At 47.5% G+C, this 23,440-nt stretch overlaps 1 protein-coding gene across 2 annotated transcripts in view; it reads left to right on the plus strand.

Moving 5' to 3' along the window:
• The first annotated feature begins 435 nt into the window (after positions 1–435).
• Positions 436–23,440, plus strand: part of LOC146197094 (uncharacterized) — a 200,701-nt gene continuing 177,696 nt past the window's right edge. Inside the window, exon 1 of one of the 2 annotated variants that reach the window (XM_084598839.1) lies at positions 436–689. In XM_084598839.1, coding sequence (XP_084454965.1) covers positions 627–689 — 63 coding nt within the window. In that variant the 5' untranslated portion in view covers positions 436–626. The remainder of the gene's footprint in view (positions 690–23,440) is intronic. The other variant, XM_084598837.1, reaches the window with a different exon arrangement.

A 23,440-nucleotide genomic window follows, 5' to 3' on the forward strand; every position in this document is an offset into this window, starting at 1 on the left:
GGCCTGTTGGCGACAGCCAAACAACACAGCATCGATGTTTAATATCATGCAGCGTGACAGAAGTATCAAATGAAGGAGGCGAGAACGCCAGTGGTGCTAACACAAACGGAGCGATTTGTTTTTGCCCCAAGTCCTCTCGTCGCGTACCCACGTGTGTCACTAAGGCGTGTCACTGGTTCTCAGGCAGGGACAGTGAGTTCATCCACGAGCGGCACCACAGACTGTACAACAGGCAACGGTGTCTGTAACCAAGAAGAAAATGCCCGCCGAAATCGTAAGACACGTGTTCCAGATACCGCTTCAACAAGCCTACAGACATGTCAGATAACGCGAAGCTCGGGTTAGTAGCCCGCAATCTGAGATAAGGACACCTTTATAAGCTCTGCGCCTTATCATGGTCACTGTTTAGAACAGTACCCAGATATCAATGCATCCATCTTTGCTTTACCGGCCATACCTCAAGACTATCGTCAATCCACATTTTGGATTGACCCGTCTAGAGACTTCGTGCTCTTGCTTGCTTGACTTACCTCCATCTACGGATCCGTTTCCAGCGGCCAGCTTTCGCAACGTGCCTATGTGAGCGAGTGGTGCTGTGTTTGCGTTGCCGTCTCCCCGGACTTCCCATGGAATCACCGGAGCACGACGAGGACGCGACGAGCGACGACTCGCACTCTCTCCTTCACCCAGTGAGTAGTCATGAACTGTGCATTTGAAATGAGGGGTTGGAAGGAAGGTTAGAATGGGGCTTGATGCTTACGGCGAACTGCACGGAATCTAAGCACGCTGCACCAGATCTAATTCCGTGTTTTTCGTTCTTCGCAGTCTGCAGTGTTTGTTTATTGCTTGGACTTTGGTGAAGTAACGCTCAGCATTAGTTTTACTTTACACGCAGCCGTGGCGATCGTCGTTAGGACTCTGACGCTTTGCGTCATTTTTGGTTTAGGTGCTTATATCGTCATCAAGGTGCTTTGTAGCAATTGGATTTATCAGCTTATCTATAGATGCGTTTACTTAAATTGCCTCTAAGGCGCACTAGCGGACTAGTGAAGGAGTCGATATTAAGATGCACTAATTAAGGAAGAGATGGGATATGAAACAATAACTGTAAAACAGGGGTACACTTGCGTATACGGTGTTGTGTACGAAAACCAGACAAAATAGACGACGGGCAGAAAATAAATTTCAAAAAGAATTAGCCATTGTAGAACATAAAAATGAACTTCAGACAAGGCAGATATTTGAGTTTGTAGCAGTTACTGCATTGTTACGACGCAATAGACTGTCATACTAATTCCTTATGGTACATTAGACTGGATAATTATGAGAACTATTCAAAATATCTTTAAAACAAATATGGGCAGTGCTGGCTGGCATAGTTCCTAGTGCGTTTTTTTTTTTTTCCTATTTTAGCTGCTTTTTTGTATGATTCACGCGCACTTCGAACTAAATATCGGGTAACCTGGTTTGCGGTCAACCTCAAGACTTCCATCAGATACCGCAGTTACCCGATTCAGACGCGCCAAGTATCCGATGTTCCAAGCTCTAAACCCCGCCAAGGTGGTGCAGGGGTTAGGGCGCCCGACTACAGTGCCCAGGGATGGGGATTCGAATCCCGGCCGCCTTTCGGTGGAGGCGAAACGCCCTATAGTGCTGTGTGATGGCAGTGCACATTGGTCAAAATTTCTGGAGCCCTCCACTTAGGCGCTTCTCAGAGCCTGAGTCGCTTTGGGACGTTAAACCAGACAAGATCCACGAATGGCAATGCGTGCGGAAACATGCGATCTTGTCTGCTTCCGCGCATCGCAGCGAGCTCGTGCATTTCAGAGCAAACGACAGATGAAGACTCGTTCACATGCAAGCGATTCAGCGAACTTAGCGGCGAGCGGCAAAGCGAAAATTTTCCAATGTATTGGAGCTGCGTCGCTCGAGCCGCCGCGACAGCTGAAATAGGCTTTTGCGCCGACGTGGGAGAAATCGCAAGCGTTTTTGCTTGCATGTGACACCGGCCTAACGCATTTCAGAGGCCAGCAGTGGCATAGTAGTGCAGATGAATGCAGATAACAGCACACTTTTCACTTCTGCACTTATGTGTGGCCCGACTGACTGGCCTGCTAAGGACGTACCGAGCTACAAACGACCGTTTAGTTTCGGCTTCCGGAAATTGCCGGAAGTCAAGGCAATAACCGGAAGTTCCCTCTCGAGCTATCTGCCGCTCGTCTGACAAAGCGCTCGACTCCGCAAGCTAGCTGGGAAAATAAAGCATAGTTTGAATTTTCGTTAGCCGGTCCGCTTTGATTACTATTAGTTTACGATTATTAATTAACGCATGGAGATCCATGCATCATGGCGGGAGCAGGCACTGACGCGGGACACATGAAACCTGCGGTGTGACCACGGGGCCATTTTTGAATAAACAGACTTTTTTTTTTTTTATCGAGGTGATAAACTTAGTTTGACTTGATGTCTGTACAGTACCAGTAGAAACGCTTAAGTCACATATCTCGAGGTAAACTTGCGCCCCTGTTAGCTTTGTTTGTTTTGCATCCGACCGTGACGCGCATACCGCGTCGAGACTTTAATCACATGCAAAAAAAGACAAAAAAAAAACAACAACAAAAAAAACACACACAAAAAAACGAATGCTTCAGCACTTGGTTTTTAGAGCAGTTTTCGAGGGGAGGAGGCAGACGCCGTGGTGCACTTTATTTGTTCAGTTGTAATTCGAGTGAAGTTTCCTGTGTAATTTAAGTCGCCTTCAGAAATGCTTGCCCACTTGCACCACGTCAACTTGTTGGATAAGCTTATTCCCATGACGTCCGCTAGCGGGTATGTAGACGTGCCTTGGCAGGTAACACGTCAGTGCGCTAATAACCTTAAAGCGCCATTGATAAAGGTTCCTAAAAACTCATTTAGCACAGAGCAGCTTATATGCGTCTTAAAAGTGGCCTGTCGGAATCTTTGCTCAGATAGGTCTGCAGAGGCACAATGGAACGTAGGACAAGGCGCTCACATTTTGGGAACACGAGCAGCTGTCTATACGGGCGTGTACGCTACAATAAAGTGCGTGAATATAAGGTCGTGGGGTTCTAGTAAAAGGTACCCGGTGTAAACGCCCCTGAAGAAAAATGGCTCGCAAAAAATGTTGTGCTCCTGCTTATCAGGATGTCATGCATTTGGACACAGCGTCGTATACCTGGCTGTTTTACTTCGTGTAAAGGAATCGTCGCGAAGCAATTGTTATCACCCAATTCTAGGAACCCCTTTTTATGTGCACGTATGTGTATGTTGTGTGTTTTTGTTTGTGTTTGCTCTGTGGTCTTTTTATCTGCTGCGTACATTTTGATGGCTCTTGACTAGCGCGAACGCATAATGTTGCAAGCACGATGGTAGGTTCCAACTGCGTTTGCGGAGAGCCGTCAATTATTATTACGTAATTACTATTTCAGATCCACTCTAAGTTGGTGCATTCCTTAAACTTCTGAACAACACCATTCACACTTCAAGACCTTGGCCAATTTATTCTCGCCATAGCGTCTGATCCGCTCTTGATTGTCTTCCGGGTTAAAGCTTATAGTGGGTATCGAGCGACATCTGCGGAGAGGCGGTGATCCTGGGTTCGAATCCCGAATCAGAATGAATATTTCTTGAACTACAGAGTTTTTGTGAAAGCCGTATAGCTTTGCTTTCTAGTCGTACTGCTGAGCTTGGATGGAGGCTAATGCGCAATCGCACCGTTATAACTAAATTATTGCGCTTACACCGTAAAAACTGCTACTCGTTTCTTGGGCATGGTGGGCTCTTTATCGCAAGTTGTTTGCTGCTTCGGTATCACTCGCCATATCCGTGAATAAAACAATGGGAAGCTTCTTGGGCCTCTGCTGCTGCATAACAGCCGATGATTTGCAACGGTTCTTCCCGTTCATCGGAACAGCCTGCAGGATGACGCCGCCTTTAGTAGCAGGAATGGTAGACATGGCCGTGCCCTCGCAATGCTTTCCGTTCTGTTTCGTCTTTCTTGCAGTTGACACTTGCGTGATATAGAAAAACTGGAAGATTATATATTGCCATTGCGCTGTCGTGCGATCATGATGGAATATATGACTAACATTATCCTTAGACCGGCCCTAATGAGCGATACTTCTTAGATGGGGAACACGGCACCACACACTGTGCAGAAATAGTCTCATGGCATGGCCTGCTGGGCTCGTTCACCACTCTTTTTCGCCATGTCGTTTGCGATGCCTGAAAATATATAAGAAACCCCGGGAACCAGACCTTACGCAAAATATGAAATTATTTCCAAGTTAGTTCTGGATGGATTCATTCTGAGGGCAGTTTTTTTTTTTTTTTGCGTAAAGGACATTCTTTTTCCTTTTTTTCTTTCTTTTTTTTTCGTACTGGCCACTTCTTCAAGGGCATTTTCTTTTGGGGCCGTTTTTCCTAGCGTCGGACCTTCTGGGGACATTTTTACCAGCACCCATGGTCGCGCGCGTACTGGATATTAATAAAGGTTCTCGTGCGAAATATAAGTTAATTTGCCTTCACTTGCTTGCCTTTAGAAATGACCGCTAATTTTGTCGGAGGTCAGCACATAAGAAGGGGTCATTTTTATCGCGGAAGTAACAAAACCTCATAACCAACTCACTCACATACAGGTGTACCAATGAAAGGCCTCCGTCTCTTGCACACCGGAAGAGACTGTCTCTACTGATACGCTCCCACTGAGGCGACCAGATGAATGCAGCATAAACAAGATGAAACCTTTGAATATTGGTTCTCGCGCAGTACAATACCTGAAGAAGGTACATGATTTTTGCCACTAAAGAAGTGTTACACGCAGTTGCCTGTGCAAAAATTTCGAGATTCCATCCCATCCAACCTTTTGTTTTAACACGCATTTCATTCACTTTTTCATTCCTACTGGTCAAGCGGAACTCCGAAGTAAACCGCTGGCGTTTTAGACCACTTCACATTGCCAAACGTCTCCGGCTGGATATCCCATTCTCCATGCCAGAATGCCAGACACTTTTTGGTTTGGCGGTTCGGTCCTTTCGCTTTTTTTACGGGTGAGATTTTCTTTGCAATACTTGTCAAATGTAGCGGGTAAGCGGCTGTATAAGGATGGTATTGCTAATGTTTTCCCAGCCCCTCTGTATAGGACCATGTACGCGGAAGGGCCAGGAAATGATGTGCTCAAAAGAATGAAAAGAATGGTTGTTGCCCCTGGTGTTAACACGTTCTTTCTTAAAATACACACTTGAACCTCGCCAGTGAAAACGTGGTTAGATAAAAAGGGGATTTTTGTACTGTGGAGTCACAATGTTTGCTTTGTAAAGAAAAGAAAAACATTTATAATAGAACACGTATTTCTCGACTGCTGAGATGCGGTATCTACTGCGATGTTTTACAAAGGACGCTGAGAAAAGATTTGTCTTTTACAGCACGAGGAATTCGGCGCTTAAAGGTTGAAAACGAGCCTATTCAGGATGACCTTGTTATGTTGTTGAGTCACCATAGCATTTGAGGTAGTGGGATGGCATTTCGTCATGTGACCTGGAGGCGTGACTGATGTGCAGTTACTTTATTGAAACTGTATGCAAATGAAGAGAAGTTGTGAGACATTAGCAGTGCGGTGATGATGTTGTACTAAATGTGTTGGACAAACTGGTTCAAATGAAAGTCTATTAGATGCGGTTGTCTGCCAAGTGGCACGGCAAGCACGTTATTTTACTTGCTCGAACGCTTTCTGTACTTATGAGAAATCAGGTAACAGAGAAACAAGAATCGGTGGCGCAGTGGTTAAGATGCCCGTCTACTGCTCTGGAGTGCCCGGATTTGAACCCGACTGCCGGCGTCTGCGCTTCGTTGGAGACGAAACGGAGATGCTTCCATGTGCTCGTGGCTTCTCACTATCGCAATGCGAAATTAAGGGTTTGGCTTATGCCGATTACTTTGCCCTTTTCTGTACCGATAAAAAGAGTGCGACTAAGGTTTTGCGCGTAACTGAGCGTTTTTGTGATAGTTCGGGGAATCTCTTAACCTTGATAAATTAAAGGGATTCTGGTTAGGTCAGAGGGGTACAAAGCCTAAATTTGTTGCCGGTATCAGGTGGGATTCCGAAAACTTATAGTATATGGAAGTTCCTTTGCATCAACATCGCAATAGTGAGCCTCACTGGGATTTAGATCTCATCAGTTAAGCGACAAACCCAGGCATGGATGGGTAGGGAGCTTTCTCTATATGCACGAGCACAAGTTTGCAATGTCTTCCTGATTTCTAAGCTTATTTATGTAATGCAGGTGTTGCATTGTGCAAGACAAAAAGTACAGTCCACGCATAAAATTTTGCTACTTTTGTGTGGCGCTCTCAGTGGGAGCCTATGCACCGAGATAATTTGTTTTGTTTCTCCCTCTGGAGGCTGGTGGAGCTGGTCTTCAGCCCTTGTTTGTTCATCAGCTTGTTTCAATGTTTTTCTATTTTAAAACAGCAAGCCATCCCTTCCTCCTTGCTGTGTTTAATAGACGATTAAGTGCCCATTTGCCTAATTTGTTTGCGCCCGCTGGTCATAGGAGTGAGGGTCCTTTGTGGGGTTTTCTTAAGGAAGTTGCCGAAGCATTCCATTTCCTCGCTGTACGGTTTTCCTTGGGATACCTATAGAGTCTATCCAGAAGACAGATGACAAAAGTTCTTATTGAGACATTATTTCCTGTACCAATGTATTAAGAGGAAACTCCGGCACAGTAGTCGGGCGTCTTACCACTGCACCACCCCGGCGGGGCATTTTAATCCGCAGGCAACCAGCCAGGGCCATGTACCCAGCGCTGCAGAAACTGCGTCTTCTATTGTGGAAGTATTTCTCTGATCAACTGGACAGAGATAAAGAGGCGCGGTTTCTGCAGCGCTGGCACACCCGTTTCTTCGTCGTTCGGAAACGGCAGGCTTGTTATGCCAGCTTTGCCATACTAACCCCTCCCCCATTTGTTACGTACCTCGAATCATGAGGAAGTGAGTACCCGGGTTCGAACCCGACCTCGGCGGCTGCGTTTCGATGGAGGCGAAACGAAGAGGCGTCCGTGTGCTGTGCGATGTCAGCGCACGTTAAAGATCCCCAGGTGGTCGAAATTACTCCGTAGCCTTCCACTACGGCTCCTCTTTCTCTCTTTCCACTTTCACGCCCACCTTCCTCCCTTCCCTTACGGCGCGGTTGCGGTTTCCACGAAAAACAAGTGAGACAGTTACCACGCCTTTCCCTTCCTATAAATAAATCAGGAAATGTATTGCCATATAAGATTTAATCATCTGTCATTAAGTTTCTCATTGTAACTCCTTTCGAGCTTGTGTTCTGTGGGTATGGATGAACACGGAATGACTATAATTATGTGATTGTTGCTAGTTAGGGAATTTATCGCACCTTTCGTTTCCCTCCCATGTATGTGCTACAGTGCGTGTGTGTTTATATACAAATACCTATGTGTGTGGAAGACAATAAATTTCCTCTACTGCAAGGCAACATGTGGCGAAGCTCTGTTGTTTTATGAGGATATAAAAGTGCAGCTGTTGCAATGTGAGGGGCTCAAGTCGGCAATCATGACATTATTATCCAAGGCATGGTGAAGGTACTGCGCTCTAATTCACAGCGTCACTGGCACAGCTGTCTGTGCTGGAAAATACGACCTCCCGGGCTGATCGCTTCGGTAAGCGAGAAGAATCCGCAGTCTTTCATTGGAAGCTGAGCTCCTGCACACGTATAGCCACCTGGCGGGAGCGCGTCTCAACCCAGCTAAAAGCCAAGCTCTCAGCTTTGGGTCTTTTAAGGGTGACTTCTCAGACGGAGTGCAGTTTGTAGATGGTGTCAAAGTCCTGGGCGTCACGTTTTTGGCGTCCGGAGAAGTAGCCCGCACCACCTGGAAGGAAATAAAACGCAAAGCTGAAAAGCGAACAGAAATAGCCAAAACCTTTCACCTACCGTTCTCAGAACGCGCATACCTGATCAAAACTTCCATCATAGCATCTCTTTTCTATGTTGCCAAGGTCACACGTCCTCCTCGTCGAGTCCTTCAGAGTTTAGCCACCCTGTGTGGCTCATTTTTCTGGGATGGCCATGCGGAAAGCGTGGCAAGAGTTATTGTTCGACTCCCTACCAACATGGGAGGCTTCAGCATCCCAGATCTTGATGTCATGTGTCGTGCATCGGCCTTGAAAACCATGTGGGACCTGATTTCTGACACAATGTATCGAGGCAGCGAGCTGTCCGGCCGAGAGACCGCCACCCTTTTACATGTATGTAATTAACTCATTGCATTTCTTTAATAACACGATGCCTGAATGTGACCCTAGAGAAATGACTGCGAGCGAGCTTTGTGAAGGTGTAGCGCTCCAAGCTCTTGACGATGACCAATGCAGGAAAATGCGCAAAAGAAGGCGGATGAATCCCACCATTGTTTCCCTCCCAGCAGATGTAAGAAGCTTTACTTGGTTCCGGCAATGGGAAGCGCTACCCACGGCCGACCGTCTTGCGGCGTGGGGCGTGGCGCCCTCCGCCTCATGCCCGCAATGCGGTCGCACCGAAACTTTAAATCACGCCGTCTACGAATGTCAGGTTGCGCGCATTTTTTGGCGCCTTGTAACCCGCATGTTTCAGACACATATTCAGTGGCAAAGCCGTCACCGAGATGCCTTTGCCGAACTCTTCATGCGCATTGGCGCTTTCGTACTTTGGAAGCGGAGAGGATATGCGCGTCTGCGGGGACGCCCGCAGAGAGCCATGTTCCCTCTGCTCCATCGTTTCAGAACTCTTTTATAGAAGCATCTAAATGAAGAACTTGTAATGCTCGGGGAGGAGGCCTTCCTCCTGCATTAGTCAACGCGCTTCATTCCCATTGTTAATGGAAAAGTGACCGCGTCCATCCTTCCTTACTAGGAAGGTGGACGAGTGTTTGCCTGTATTTTTGTCTACTTGCATATCATCTCCTTGCGTTGTACACAAGATGCTGCATAATGTCAACATGTGTAAAACACCAGTAGGATGTAATAACCAAATAGCACATTTGTATGCCTGAATGCTCATTGTATTCTTGTAACATTTTTGTAAGTGCCCTTTATCGCTGTGTCAAAAGATCATCATGAAGCCTTGTCCTGTACCAGAACCTTCAGTACCAATAAAATTCTCTTAAACCGAGCTCAGAGCGGGGGACCTCCAAGCACAGGAGAAGAAGCTGGGAAGCACAGACACACCTCAGGGATCGGTCATCTCGCCGGTGCTTTTCAATCTCGTGATGATAGGAGTGGCCGAAAGGCTCAGGAACATCAAGGAAGTCCGACATACGATATACGCGGACGACATAACGCTGTGGGTGGAAGGGGGCAGCGATGCCCACATCGAATCCACCCTACAGGCGGCCGTTGATGCGATCGAAGACCAACTCGACGGAACGGGGCTCAGATGCTCGCCGAGCAAGTCGGAGCTCCTCGTCTACCCGCCCGTCAAGCACCGCAAACCCAAGAGCAGCCCGAGAGAGTACGAGGCAATCAAAGTCAAGACCAGAGAGGGAAACGCTATCCCAAGAGTCAACAAGATCAGAGTGTTGGGGATGACGATCGAGACGCACGGTAGAAACGGCGAGACCGTCACCCGGCTCATTGCGAAAGCGGCGAACGCCACGAGACTACTCAAACGAGTCACGAACAAGAAAAGTGGAATGAGGGAAGAGAGCCTGATCAGACTGATCCACCCGTTCGTCATATGTCACATAGCGTACGTGGCGGCCTACCACAAGTGGAACAAGAGCGAGAGAAACAAGATAGATATACTCATCCGCAGAGCCTACAAGACGGCACTAGGACTGTTCGAAACAACGAGCACCAAACGCCTCCTGCAGCTAGAGGTGCACAACACGCTGGAGGAGATAGCGGAGGCCCAACGTGCCGCACAGCTCGAAAGACTGTCTTCGACCAAGACCGGCCAGAAAATCCTGGACAACCTGGGAATTGGATATCAAGGCAGGGAGCAGACGCAGCTCCCCGTCCCCGATGAGATCAGGCGCAACATCAGAGTGGACTCGGTACCGAAGAACATGCACCCGGAGTATAACAAAGGGAAGAGAGCAGCGAGAGCCAAGGCGCTGATACACAAGCACGCGGCCGACACACACGCACGCTACGTTGACGCGGCTGAGTATGCCAAGATACACGGGTTCACAACGGTCGTCGTCGACGCGACCGGCACCGTTCGCACGACCACCAGCACGAGATGCACCAAGGCAGAGCAAGCGGAGGAGGTGGCCATCGCCCTGGCCATCGCCGACCGCGACTGCCACACAGTGCTATGCGACTCGAGGCAGGCGGTGAGAAATTACGCCAAAGGCAGGATAGCGAAAGAAGCTGTGCGCATACTGCAGGCAACCAAAAACGACGATGGCAGCAGACAAGTGAGAATGAAGTGGTTCCCGGCGCACGCGGGCGAGGCGTCAGACCGCAACGCCAACCACAACGAGACGGCACACGCCGAGGCGCGCGCGCTAACGGACCGCGCCTCGGTCGACTGGCCGCTGTGGTTCAGCACCAAAGACCGAATGACCGACTACAACGAAATAACCAAGGTGTTCCGCCTAGCTCGCAGAACTCTTCCACCCCCTTGCTCGGGGCTCAGTCGAGAGCAAGCCGTTTTATTCAGACAGCTACAGACGGGCTCACTCCCCAGTCCGTCGCTGATGCATAGAATGTATCCCGAGACGCACCCGACAGACAAATGCAGAGTCTGCCGAACGGAGACGGCCGGCTTCGCACACATGCTGTGGAATTGTATCAAGTACCAGGAAGAAGCTAAGTCTGGGAGGATCCCGCTGCGACTGGAAGCAGCCGCAGGGAGCGACAATCAAGAGGAGCAACTCTGGGCCGTCCAGCAGGTCATCAAGGCACTGGCCCGGCAGGGAACCAGCGAGCCGGCCACGGCGAGCGGGGACCCAGGCCGAGCGGCCGGTGCCCAGAGGACGACGTAGGCCCCGTCCGGAACGCGCGCGCGCGAGCGCGCGTTCTACTGCAGGCCCCGAATAAACGTTTTACCAATCCAATCCAATTGTATAGTGCTTTGGTCTGTGAGTAATGTGCTTTTTTGTATGTATTTATGTACCCAATAAATTCTCTTTAGAAGTGAATTTTGATGTATTTCCTCGACATAAGTTATGTTATGTGCAGTGTCCCTTGTTGTTATTCGTGCACGTTTTCAGTCTTGGTCATTCGTCATCACAGATGTCAACGTATAGTGTCTAATAAAACTTTTTCTAAAACAGTGTTGGTATTCGGAAACAGCGACTTGAGAGAGAGAGAGAGAGAGAGAGAGAGAGAGAGAGAGAGAGAGAGAGAGAGAGAGAGAGGAATCTTTATTTAGCCGGATAGATATATAGGGACGAGTTACATTGCCCTACTCGAAGGCCAGCAGGTGCGACCAAATGACGGATGGTCCACTTAGTTTTTTGTTGGTTTTCTTTTCACCGAAGCAGGTTGTGGTATATCTGTGTGTATTTCTCAGTTTCGGGGTTAAAAGAGAGCGGGAGAGAGAAATAATATTTATTGTCACCTGTAAAAAGGTTGGCGAGGGTCCGAGATGCAGCTCTGTCCCAGTCTTGTCCTCCCCCTCAGCCGTCGACCTGGATCTCTTGTATCTGAGCAGAGGCCAGGGCGAGAGGGATGAAACTTGTATTAGTGCAGGTTGTGGTCCCTCTGGGGTCACAGCCACGGACGCGACCACAGGTTGCTGGCTGTGGTCATATCCTACTTCCAAAGTGACTCATGCCTAACATAATTTTTGCTCGAACAATAAGTTGAAGGCATGCCTAAACCACCGTTATTTTTTGAAGCGAAAGCTTCACTACGCTAGCTTTTCAAGCCGTCAGCAGCACGGAGGTTTTCATCTTCAAGTGACCTTGACAGATACTGTGCCTTTCCTTTCATATAATCTGATTTACAATTGAAGCTAAAGGTTCACTACGCTAGGCAGACCCGGTCTTCGCGTGGCACTAAAGTTGACCTTCAAGTGACCTTGACCTAATGAAGTGTGGGCGTCCATAACTTCATGGTATCCACCCGAAGTATACTGCTTATCCTTTCCCCAAAACCAAGTACGCCGCTGTGGTGCAGAAGTAAGATGCCGACTACTGTACCGCCGGCGGCTGCGTTTCGATGGAGGCGAAACGGAGATGCGCCCGTGTGCTGTACGATGTCAGTGCACGTTAAAGATCCCCAGGGGGTCTAAATTACTTCGAAACCCATTACTCCCGCCACCCTCCCTTCTTTTACGGCGCGGTGCAGGTGTACACAGAAGTGTGACAGACACTGCGCCTGTGAAACACTGTGAAACAATTATTATTTTAAATACTCTGACTTGGTCTCGACGGCCCACTGAAAGGACGTCTGGTGTGGTTAGCCGCACAACAAGCCGGTCTCTCCCTTCTCACCCTACCTTTCCTACCTGCACGGGAACCAGTGTCTCAAGGAGCATTACACCAGACCTTACTTTCGCACATCGTCTCCCTCACGCGTTGTTGTGGCTGTAGGAAGAAGCAAAAGAAAATGCATGGGTCTGCTACTGGCTCTGTAGCTGAGCCACCTCCTCTGCCTTGTGCGGACAGAATTACTGATTGGTTTATAGGAAGGGAAAAGCGCGGTAACTGTCTCACTTGTTTTCTGTGGACACCTTAACCGCGCCGTAAGGGAATGGAGGAAGGTGGGAGTGAAAGTGGAAAGAGGGAAAGAGGAGCCGTAGTGGAGGGCTTCGGAGTAATTTCGACCACCTGGGGATCTTTAACGTGCGCTGACATCGCACAGCACACGGACACCTCTTCGTTTCTCCTCCATCGAAACGCAGCCGCCGAGGTCGGGTTCGAACCCGGGTACTCCGGCGCAGTAGTCGGGCGTCCTACTACTGCACCACCCCAGCGGGGCTCGTGCGGACAGAAGAGAAAATAAAGACGCACGCCCAAAGCATGTTAAAAGGCGATTGTTGCTGAGAGCTGTCTGTGAACGCAACCTAAAGGTAACATACCCGCACTGAAGACAGGAATTGATTACCGTGATAGTAATTGTATAGTGTAACCGTTGTCATACCATCACATCCTGGCTGCGTTCGCGGCTGGTTTTGCTGGTGTTAAGTACAAAAACATGATATTATGCAACCTAAAGGGGAAGATATCCCAGCAAATATGGCCGTAATTTATTTGAATGCTCTTGAATTAAAAAAAAAAATAGGTCTACCTACAGGAACCGAACACATGTCTTACAATCAGGTACGGGATGTGCATTGCGTGTGCATTTTAGTTTATGCACTGCAATGTATACTAAAAACAAAAACATAGCTTTATTGAATTGCTTTTGTTGTGTTTTATTTTTTAGTGATGCCACCCGGCACATCCGTTGCTGCAGTTTTCAGGGAATGGCAATACGCCGCGCCGCAATAGCCGTCCTCTACCACCGAAGTGGTGGCGGGTGCAATGACGGCCTACAACAGATGAAAATTCGGCGGCAGGTTAGGCCCCGCCGCAAGCGGCGGTGACCTACCTGTCCCAGCCCCATCAGGGCCAAAGAGCCAGGATAAGCTACCCCCTCCCTCACGTGATTGATTTATTGATTGATTTATAGGAAGGGAAAGGCGCAGTAACTGTCTCACTTGTTTTCTGCGGACACCTCAACCGCGCCGTAAGGGAAGGGAGGAAGGTGGGAGTGAAAGTGGAAAGAGAGAAAGAGGAGCCGTAGTGGAGGGCTACGGAGTAATTTCGACCACCTGGGGATCTTTAACGTGCGCTGACATCGCACAGCACACGACGCCTCTTCGTTCCGCCTCCATCGAAACGCAGCCGCCGCGGTCGGGTTCGAACTCGGGTGCTCCGGCACAGTAGTCGGGCGTCTTACCACTGCACCACCCCGGCGGGGCTCCCTCACGTGTCTTGGTGCAAATACACAAGAGAATCTAGAGAGAGGGAAAAAAACTTGTGGAGATTGGTTATCCTTAAAAGTTGGTTGGTTGGTTAATTCACAGGAAGGGAAAGGCGCAGTACCTGTCACACTTGCTCTGTGGACACCTTTCATGCGAAAGGTGGCAAGAGACGGGTTCGAGGTGCGAACCCATCCTGATTCCGAAAAACCAGGTCTGTTCGCGTGTTTCGCGAGGTCACCGCATCTTTGGGTGGAGTTTTAAAAAAAAAGGATTTGGCTGTCTCTCGTGACGTCACTGGGCTCGAATTACTCGGCATGGTTAGGGGTGTGAGACCATAGGTTGAGTGCAATTGTTTTAAGCGAAAAGATGGGTTCATTGAACCTGGATGGTCTTTTGATTTAGTTAGGCTTCTGGGCAAATTGTGTAAGATATGAGGATGTTGGTATGGCAGCCGGCGCACGTTTTGATAGTTTTGAACGTCAACAAACAAGCAGCAGAGAGCTCATCAGCAATATAGGGCGTCGACCACAGTCGATGCTATTATAGGACGTAGCACCATATGTCATGTGTCTTATGCCTTAAGTCACATAACTTCTCATTTTCATCGTATTGTCCCTTACATCTGAAACTTAGACTCCTTTACGAACGGCTTTATGCTGTTTTACTGTTATAGATATCAAGCAAGAAGTGTGATTCCAATGCTTTCAATCTTTCATAACAGCTTGCACTACAGCCCTCTATAGGTTCAGAGCTTATAACATCAAAATTATATAATCGGTTAGAAAACTTTCCTCGCGCTTATAGACTCGCTTGAATTTGCTTTCAAATGACCGTGAATTGATCCAAAGCTGCGCGTCAATATTCGACAAGTGGCTTAACATTCGTACCGTGTTTGTTTTAAAGATAAAAAGCTTATTTAAAAAATAGGGGGATGCTCTAACCTTCGCCTTAAACCATACGCAAAATCAACAAACACAACGTTTTCATTCCGCGAATACTTACTTGTATATATATATATATATATATATATATATATATATATATATATATATATATATATATATATATATATATATATATATATATATATATATATATATATATATATATAATGTCACGATATAGGTGACCTCGAAGCCTTGTTGTTGGTAAGAAATGTTCTTTTTCGCAGTTTGGGTGTAATATTTTTTTCGCTGTATTCAATGTACGCTTGTGTAGACCAATTTATGAGACTCTTTTTAATAGAAAAGTTTGCCACATGGCGTAATTTATAATTTATGAGACTTAAAGCGTCTGACTTATGAAGAAACTCCGGTACAGGTGAAATTCCACGGTCCAAGTTCTAGGTACGTCCTGCGAGTTCGGAGCCGGTTCACTTAAAGTCTTTCGCTCCAAGCGCCCCCTGGCAACAGGTTCACAGGAAAAGCAAGGTGCCGTACCTGTTACACTTGCTCTGTGGACACCTGAACTGCGCCGTAAAGAAAGGGAGGAAGGTGGGAGTGAAAGTGGAAAGAGAGAAAGAGGAGGCGCAGTGGAGGGCTTGGAATTTCGACCACCTGGCGATCTTTAACGTGCGCTGATACCGAACAGCACACGGACGCCTCTCCGTTTCGCCTCCATCGAAACGTAGCCACTGGCAGTCGGTATCGAGCCCGGGTACCCCGGCACTGTAGTCAGGCATCTTAACCTCTGCACCACCGCGGCAGGGCTTCTTTTTTTGTTTAAGCTGGTTTTCGAGGAAAGGAAGGCGCTAAATCTCACTTGCTAATGAACACGTAGACTTGTCAGAGGTGCATATGCAGTAGGTTCGAATCTCTGTCACGAACTAGCATTCGATTTGACTATGTCGAAGACGGATGCTAAGTGGGAAGCGAAATGGTGCGTCGTCACCCTGAACACTGCACAAAAAACGGTTGCGCCAAAGTTTTGATGCCAAATCACATGCGTGTTTTCTCCTACACCATTTTTCGCAATTTTGGGGGTGGCGTCGGCAACAGCTTTTCGGCTGAACGAGCTGTATGCACTTTGCGTCAAGTCTCAGCAGACGAAAAGCTTTAGCAGCTGTAGTATTAAGGTGGGCAGTCTGATCCAGTATGTCAGTAAACAAACCCGGACATACAGTTTGTTTATTGCTTGTAAATTGCATGTGGTAGCATTTTGCTGTGCTGAGTATTTTTCCATCGGCCACGCGATGTGCGCCTGTTGTTTGAGCTAGAGTGCAATGAAAAGACATGAACTCGCATTGTGATTCACCCCCCCCCCCCCTACTCTTTTCCCCCGCCACCTTCCTTCTGCATGTAAACACACGAATAAGTACAAACCAAAACTCTATCACCGTACAGCCTGACAGTCGAACGTAGCTTTCCTGGAAAAATTGTTCGCAAACACAGAAAAATAACAGGATGAATCACACTTACACGACACGGATAATCTGGAAGAATACTTGACAGATGCGAGTACCGTACCGTAATGGCTACGGTTGACGTTTTGGTCAAGGCTGCGATTGAGCTGTCAGAAGAGAAAAGACAAAAAAAATAGCTGAGTCGCCTTTCAGCGAGTAAGCTAATTTAATGGCTGCGTATTTTGCCACTGATTTTTTTTTTTTTACGCATCACGTAAGAAGCTTGGATGAGCTCGGCTTGACATTAAATTAATGGCTTGGCGGCGAGCCGGCGCCTGCGCTGGTACTGTCGAAGCGTCGCGGTAACGCGAGCTGGCAAGATTTCAGTGACTCTTGTTAACCAGTCCGTGCGTAAATGAATGGGGCGGAGATAGAACCGTGTAGCCTTTAACGAGCGAGTAGATAATAATCAACTTAACGACGCATCTCGTTAAATCATCAGAGCTGTACGTGCAACGGTTTATTAAGGCGTTCGGTGGCTTGTGTTCGTTTTCTCATGGGGTCTCAGTAGTGGCGCGCATTTAGTTAACCCTAAAGGGCTTTCTTAGTTCTTCCCTTCCCTTCCCTTTTTTTTTGCATCTTTTTAATTGATGACATGGCAAAGACTTTGGCGAGCCGCTCGCATGTCTTGGCAATTTTTTTTTTTTTTTTAGAAAAAAGGTCCTGGGAGAAGGTCAGCACTGGCTAAGAGTTGACGTACGCAACAGCATGTAGCTTCTTCAACATATTTGAATACTGTTGGCCCGATGCAAAGTCAACGGCGCCCATTCAGCGGAACGAGCCGTATGCGCTACGTCGTAGGATAGCTTGAATTTAACTCCGATTAAACCGATGAACACGTGCAAGAGCCCTGATTGGCATGGTTTGGCATCTTTTTGCTTGGCGGTATCGCAATGAAAGATTGGTGCAGGGTTTGTCATAGCGTTAAACGTTTAATTGGCTTGTTTTTCGGGAGAGGAAAGGGGCAGTATCTGGCTCACTTCTCAGTGGGCACCTACACTTGGGACTAACGGCATACGATCGGAGGTACACATGTTGTTGGTTCGAATCCCTATCCCAAACTAGCATGGAACGTGACGAGCAGATGGGTTCTAAATGGGCCGCGAGACGGTATGGCAACACCCTGAACGCAGCACAAATTCGCGTCACAACTCTGATATAGAATCAGGTGCGTATTTTTGCCGACTCGTTCGAAACGATGCTAAGGATTCTTTTTTTTTTTTTTTTTTTTTTTTTTTCTGGTTACGGTAGCACCTTTTCGGCGGAATGAGTTGCATACGCTATGGCGTAACAAACACTATTCCTCTTCTCGTTCTCTCCTTGCGCAGCAGTGAGTGAGAACCTGCCGTTTGCGTCTCATGTGTAAAGCTTCAGCTGACAGACGACACATCTGCTCCTTTGAATTTATATTCACGATCCGCTCGTAATATGGAGAGTCTTCTGCATGTTTCCGATTAGGTAGGGGTGGCTCTGGAGTCTTCAAGAGGGTTGGATGGTGTTATGTAGCAGCCCTCGGAAAGTAGAGAGGTTGGTATGCAGGTGATAGGGGGAGGGGACTTTCGAAGATGGGAGATTCATATATTCCAACCCTGCAGGGGGGTGGTCGTAAGGAGGAGGCTCTCCACGAGAACGGCAGTGCGATGGTGGATACTTTTTGTGGTAATAATTGGCATTCTAATCATAAAGCATTAAAAATGCTAGCCGCTACCTCAAATAAATCACAACAATGTTCACCTGATTTGAATTCTGAAGACCGCTTTTAACGTGAAACTCTTAGCGCTCTCATTCCGAGCAACAAAAAAAAAAAAAAAAAAAAAAGAGAGAGAAGGGTTCAACGAGGCTGAATCGAATATGGAGCGAAAACATTAGCTGCGGGTGACAGAGCGTTCTTCTTTCTTCTTCCTCTTCTTATTTATTATTCTTCTTCTTTCTTCCTCTTTCTCTTCTTCGCGGCTGTTCAAGGTCATTCGTGACTGCGGCCACGGACTGCGCGACGGGCCGAAACCTGGCGTAGCATTGCTTTCGCACTAAAAACAGCACCGTTGTGCATCATGAAATTTCCTGAATTTTTCAGACAGGTCTTCAGGACTTGTTGCGTTATACCCCGTCTGACAACCAGAGCTCGGCCAGGCCGCGCGAATCTGTGCTGCCATGAACTTCTCGACCAAACAGAGAATTTCGTAGCAGGGTTGGCATGTACTCTGGCAGGTGACAGTCCCCATCCCGACAACAAGCTTGCGTCATCGTGTCACGAAATACCATGTTTGGTCGAGAGAAATCCTGACGCATCACACACACACACGGCCAACCAATCAGCCATCGGTCAGGTAGCGTGAATCTAGGACATTATCCTCCTTTGGACCAGTCAGGGGATTTCGTTGGCGAGTTGTTGGCAATTCATGACAGGTCTGCTGTATTGGGACGACATCCACATTGCCACAACTTGTAAGCCATGCAGTATTGCGAACTGCCTCTGCGGAGAAAAAAAAAAAAACTACCATTCGCTGAAAAAAAACTCAAAAAGTGAAATGGCTGAAAATCGTTAAGCGTCCCTCAAATAATTATTTCTTTATCGCGATAGCAATACTACGCCAGTTTCGGCCCGTCGCGTAGTCCCGGGAAGGGCCACATTTGACCTTGAACAGCCGCGAAGAAAATGAAGAAAACGAAGACTCAGAAGATGAAGACAAAGAAGACTAAGAAGAAGCCGATGACGAAGAAGAATAAAACGAAGAAGAGAAATAAGATGATAAAAAAACAAAGAAGACGACGAAGAAGTCGAAGAACGCTCGGTCACCCGCAGCTAATGCTATCGCTCCATATTCGGTTCAGAAGCATTGAACCCTTCTAATTTATATGTGGGCTGGTAGTGTCCTCAATAATGTAGCACCTTACAGTGCTAGGGCGTGATAGGGGAATAATGTAGCAGGCAAAAGAAGCTTCAGCCGTTGCTATCGCAATTCAACTAGGGTTAACCAGAGTTAAACCACAACAATTTTTTTCACAGTCCATTCTGGCTGGAACATTCTGGATAGGAGAGCGTGATGCAGGGCTCGTGATACGAAATCGTCTTAGTTTTGTTCTCTGGGTGTTGTTCGGCTGTCAACTGAATGTCAACGGTATCTTCGATACCCTACATTAAGGGCAGTAACTTATTGAACAAGAAGCAAAGATAACGCTACTCTAACGCTACTCTAACGATAGCGCGAGAGCACTATCAGTGAGGCGACGGCGTTAATGTGCGGCTGAGCTCTGATCGTCGTATCGGCCTTATCTCGGAGTTTTTGTCGCGGTTCCATTTTTAGGAACAGTAGGCAAGTACATTTGCCCAGTAGCAGGGGTAGCAGCTGTACTGTGAAAAATCTCAGTAGCGGCATTTCTGAAAGGCTTTTTACTCTGGCATCAATTTATACATTAACTCGCTTTCATTTCCCTATTTTTAGGTTTGCACGTAGACCTTTCCATGATATTTGTTTTAAGCCAGCGACTCTTTTCGAGGAAAAAAAAAATTGCAATTCCCGTTGCATTTCTTAAAATTTACATACCAGTTCTGAAGATTTTTCTTCTCTATGCAGCCAATTTCAGACTGAAAATTACCTGAGAACGGGAAATTTCATCGCATGTAACATTACTGCCGTATCGTAGCCAAAAGAAGAATATTAAAAAAAAAAAAAACAAGTGACTGTAACCCGACAGTTGAGATTTGTACACGTCACGCTAAACCACTGGAATGACTGGGTGATACCGTATTTATTGTGACATAGGTCAGCGTGCTTCTCTTTTTTTTTTTCTTTTTTTTTTCGAAATCTCGTTTTCCAAATTGTGGAGGGGTCATTCATCCAGTACGCGGATCAGGGTCAAGGAAAAGCACAAGAGCACGGCTAGAAACGTAGAAACATAAGGGAGAGGACACCTCTAACGATGCTACTGCGCAAAGTGCTTTCCGGCCGTTTTCAGGCCTTCACAAAATATCTGCCTTTGCCACCACCGTTAGTGCACAAGGGATTTACGTGCCCCCTTTCCTTACCTCTTTCTTCATAAGACCCACCTAAAGCATTTTTAGATAACGCCGATACTGCGATAAGCACGAAGTCCTATAATGTGCAGATACTGAGCCTTAGAAGCCTCGTATACGTAAATACTAAGTCGTTCAGATACGCGGCGAGTTGTGGCCGGTAGTGGGTGATCACTGTCTGCTGCATTTAAGGAAGACTCCGTGTTTTATACAGAAGCGTCGAAACAATGCGCAAAAGCACACGTGTTCCATGTAGTTAAGGGTTTGTAATGGGGAAAGCGACAGTACCTTTTCGCTTGCTCTTGCCGGATTTCTGCCTTCAACATATGACATTGATCAAACTGCGGACATTGAGGAGAGTGTGTTAAACTTTAATGGAACAATGTGAAAGTATTTTGACTTGTCGGTGTACGCACGTGGGTGGCATCGTGTCAGGCCCAAGCGTCAGCGCCCGGTCATGTTGATTTTCGTATAATACAAATGGGTCTGTCGGCACGGAAGCATTTTCGCGTTGCGAGGTGGCCCGGCATCGACGGAAGCCGTTGAAATGACAAGCATAGTGGAATGACTGACGACCGGCGGTCCTTCAGAGGCTCATTGCCTTTGTGCAGCTGGCAACGGACACCGAGCTGCGGGCATCGACGGTGAATAAGCTTTAGCGCGAACTTCGCTACCGAATTAGCGGTGTCCTTCAGGTTGGTTGGCCGGGCACGAGTACGACAAATGAGATGCACTCTCTGGAACGAGGTTCGGCGCGGGCCGCTTCGCCAAGAAAATACACAGCATTCTTTGGGCCCTCTTTCCAGCTTCGTGGTGACGAGTTCCTCACGGCGTCGCAGCTATGGATGTGCACGGGTTCGGGCCGACCCGAAAGCTCGTACCCGATTTGTCCCGTAGGCCAAGCTAGAGCCGCTCGGAAACCCTCGGGCTGGGGCTGGGCCAGGGTATATTTGTCATGGGCGTGAATGGAACACGTGAAGGGCACATAGGAGTCTCGACCGAAATTGGCTGACTGCCGACCGTCAGTAAACGTCTGGGCAGAGCTCGGCAGCCGGTTTCACGGCCAGCCAGTGCAGGCCCAAGGGTGGGCCCTATTTGAGTGCCAGTTACGATGGTTAATATTTGGCCAATGACTTTCAGCCAACTATCGGCAGATGGCAGGTCGGTACCGAACACTCGACAGCCAAACATGGCCCAAAGTAGTGCCGTGGTCGGCTGCCCACTAGGTTGCCCAAGTGGCATGTATGTTTTTTTAGCGGATGTAACTGCATAATGTTCTCACAAAGGCAACACAGTAAATGTTTACATAAAAATAATGAGCAGGGTATGAGCATGTACTCTTTATTTCCCAATTTTGCCGTCGCAAGCTTCAAATGATTAAAATAAATTCTTTTGAGTGGCGAGGATCACTGGCTCTGAAATGAGTGCACCATGGGGGATATCTAAACTCGCTGAAACTTGTTTGTGCACGTGTGTGTGTGCACGCAGCGCAATGGTGTCTCGTTTCGTAGTGTTTCTTTGGTGCAATACTTCTTGGATTATTGACAGGATGGACCTGGTCGCCATGGAAATGCTTGAGATATCTATGCTCACTGCCAAATATGTGCTTGCAATTTGTCGACTGAAAAAGGTCAGTATTTGTTTCAGCGTGGAGAATATTCTAGGGGTCAGCAACCTTATTTTTTGCACAAAGAAGGTGCGTGTTTTGTTGGCAACGTTGCGGACTGACATTTGAAACTATTCAGGCAGCGTTTTGCATTGTTAGGGTGGACATTGTCTACAAGGCCGGCCTGCGACCTTGGCGTGACCTCGATCTCACGTTGGTAACCATACTGGAGCTTAGTGACAAAGCTGCTTGTCGACATCGGGCCTACATAGAGCCAATATGAGGACTATAGTCGGCCGTTCTTAGGCCAATAGCCAAAACGTACGAGCTCGGCCTGACCATTCTGGCCAAACTCGGGCCAAGGTAGGCCATATTCAATGTTGACATTCGGCCTACGTAGGGCAGTGGTCGATTTTTCAGTTGGGAACTTGCCGCGAGTAATCTGTCACAGAATCAACTTCATACTCAACGTCATACGGAGTTTGAAATAGTGCAGTTTTGCAGAAGTTGAGAAGCCGCGTACACAACATTTGCTCCTCTTAGTAACAAACTATCAGCGATTCCAGCTGCCACTAGTCGAGTGGCGAACACTGCCGGACACAAGGCAGGAGCGCCGCACTTGCTTCAAACCTTCACCAATGGATATTTTGCTGTTTTCGCACAATGAATTATGAGAATGATCCTTTCTATAGGTAACGGACGAACGTAACTCCAGCGCTGACGGGGCCCCCGCTTGTGGCGAGGAGCGCACCTGTTGCGCCAGAAGGTCGCCGCTGCGCGCACTGCAATGCCTGCAACCTGATTGCGTCGAAGAGGTTGCTGCGTTGGTTTTTAAAACAAAATAGTTGCGTGGTCGATTGCGCAGGCATGCACATGAATTATTTCATCAGGAATTCCGGTCGACAGCTCTAATCGCTTGATCGGGCTTCTCCCGCGGCAAGCGTTACATCACGCACGGTAGCGTTTACCGGTTATCGGGGAACGATGCTGTAGATGCAGCTTGCTTGCATGTTCGTGAGTTCAAAACAGGGAGCAAGGATTTTTTTTTTAAGGAGCCTATGGAGAGACCCATCTGCCTACCGTTCGGTTGTGTTATGAAAACTACAATCTGACCTCTATCTAGGATATCACTATTTTCGTAATGTCAGGGACATGTTTAAAGCGAACGACACTGTGACCTCTATCTAGGATATCACTATATTGTTGTAAAATTTTGTAAAAAAAAAATCCTTCAGAATGTCTACCTCATTGCACGTCGAGCCTTACAGCTTTGTTGCACCTGCAGCTGATCTCCCGATTAGATAGCAAATATATGCTGATTCCAGAAAGCAGCAGCACACGTGGAAGGCGCTGTACTGCACAAAATATTTTTGTCGATAAAGCATACTATTCAACTCATAGTGCACTGAATAATCTGCACTACACGAATTACTAAAAAAAAGCTTTCAACATGTGCCTGACATTACGAAAATAAATATAGCTTTGAGA

This window comes from Amblyomma maculatum, chromosome 3 (assembly GCF_055883805.1).
Source record: "Amblyomma maculatum isolate TAMU_Amacu chromosome 3, ASM5588380v1, whole genome shotgun sequence".
Classification (NCBI taxonomy): Eukaryota; Metazoa; Arthropoda; class Arachnida; order Ixodida; family Ixodidae; genus Amblyomma; species Amblyomma maculatum.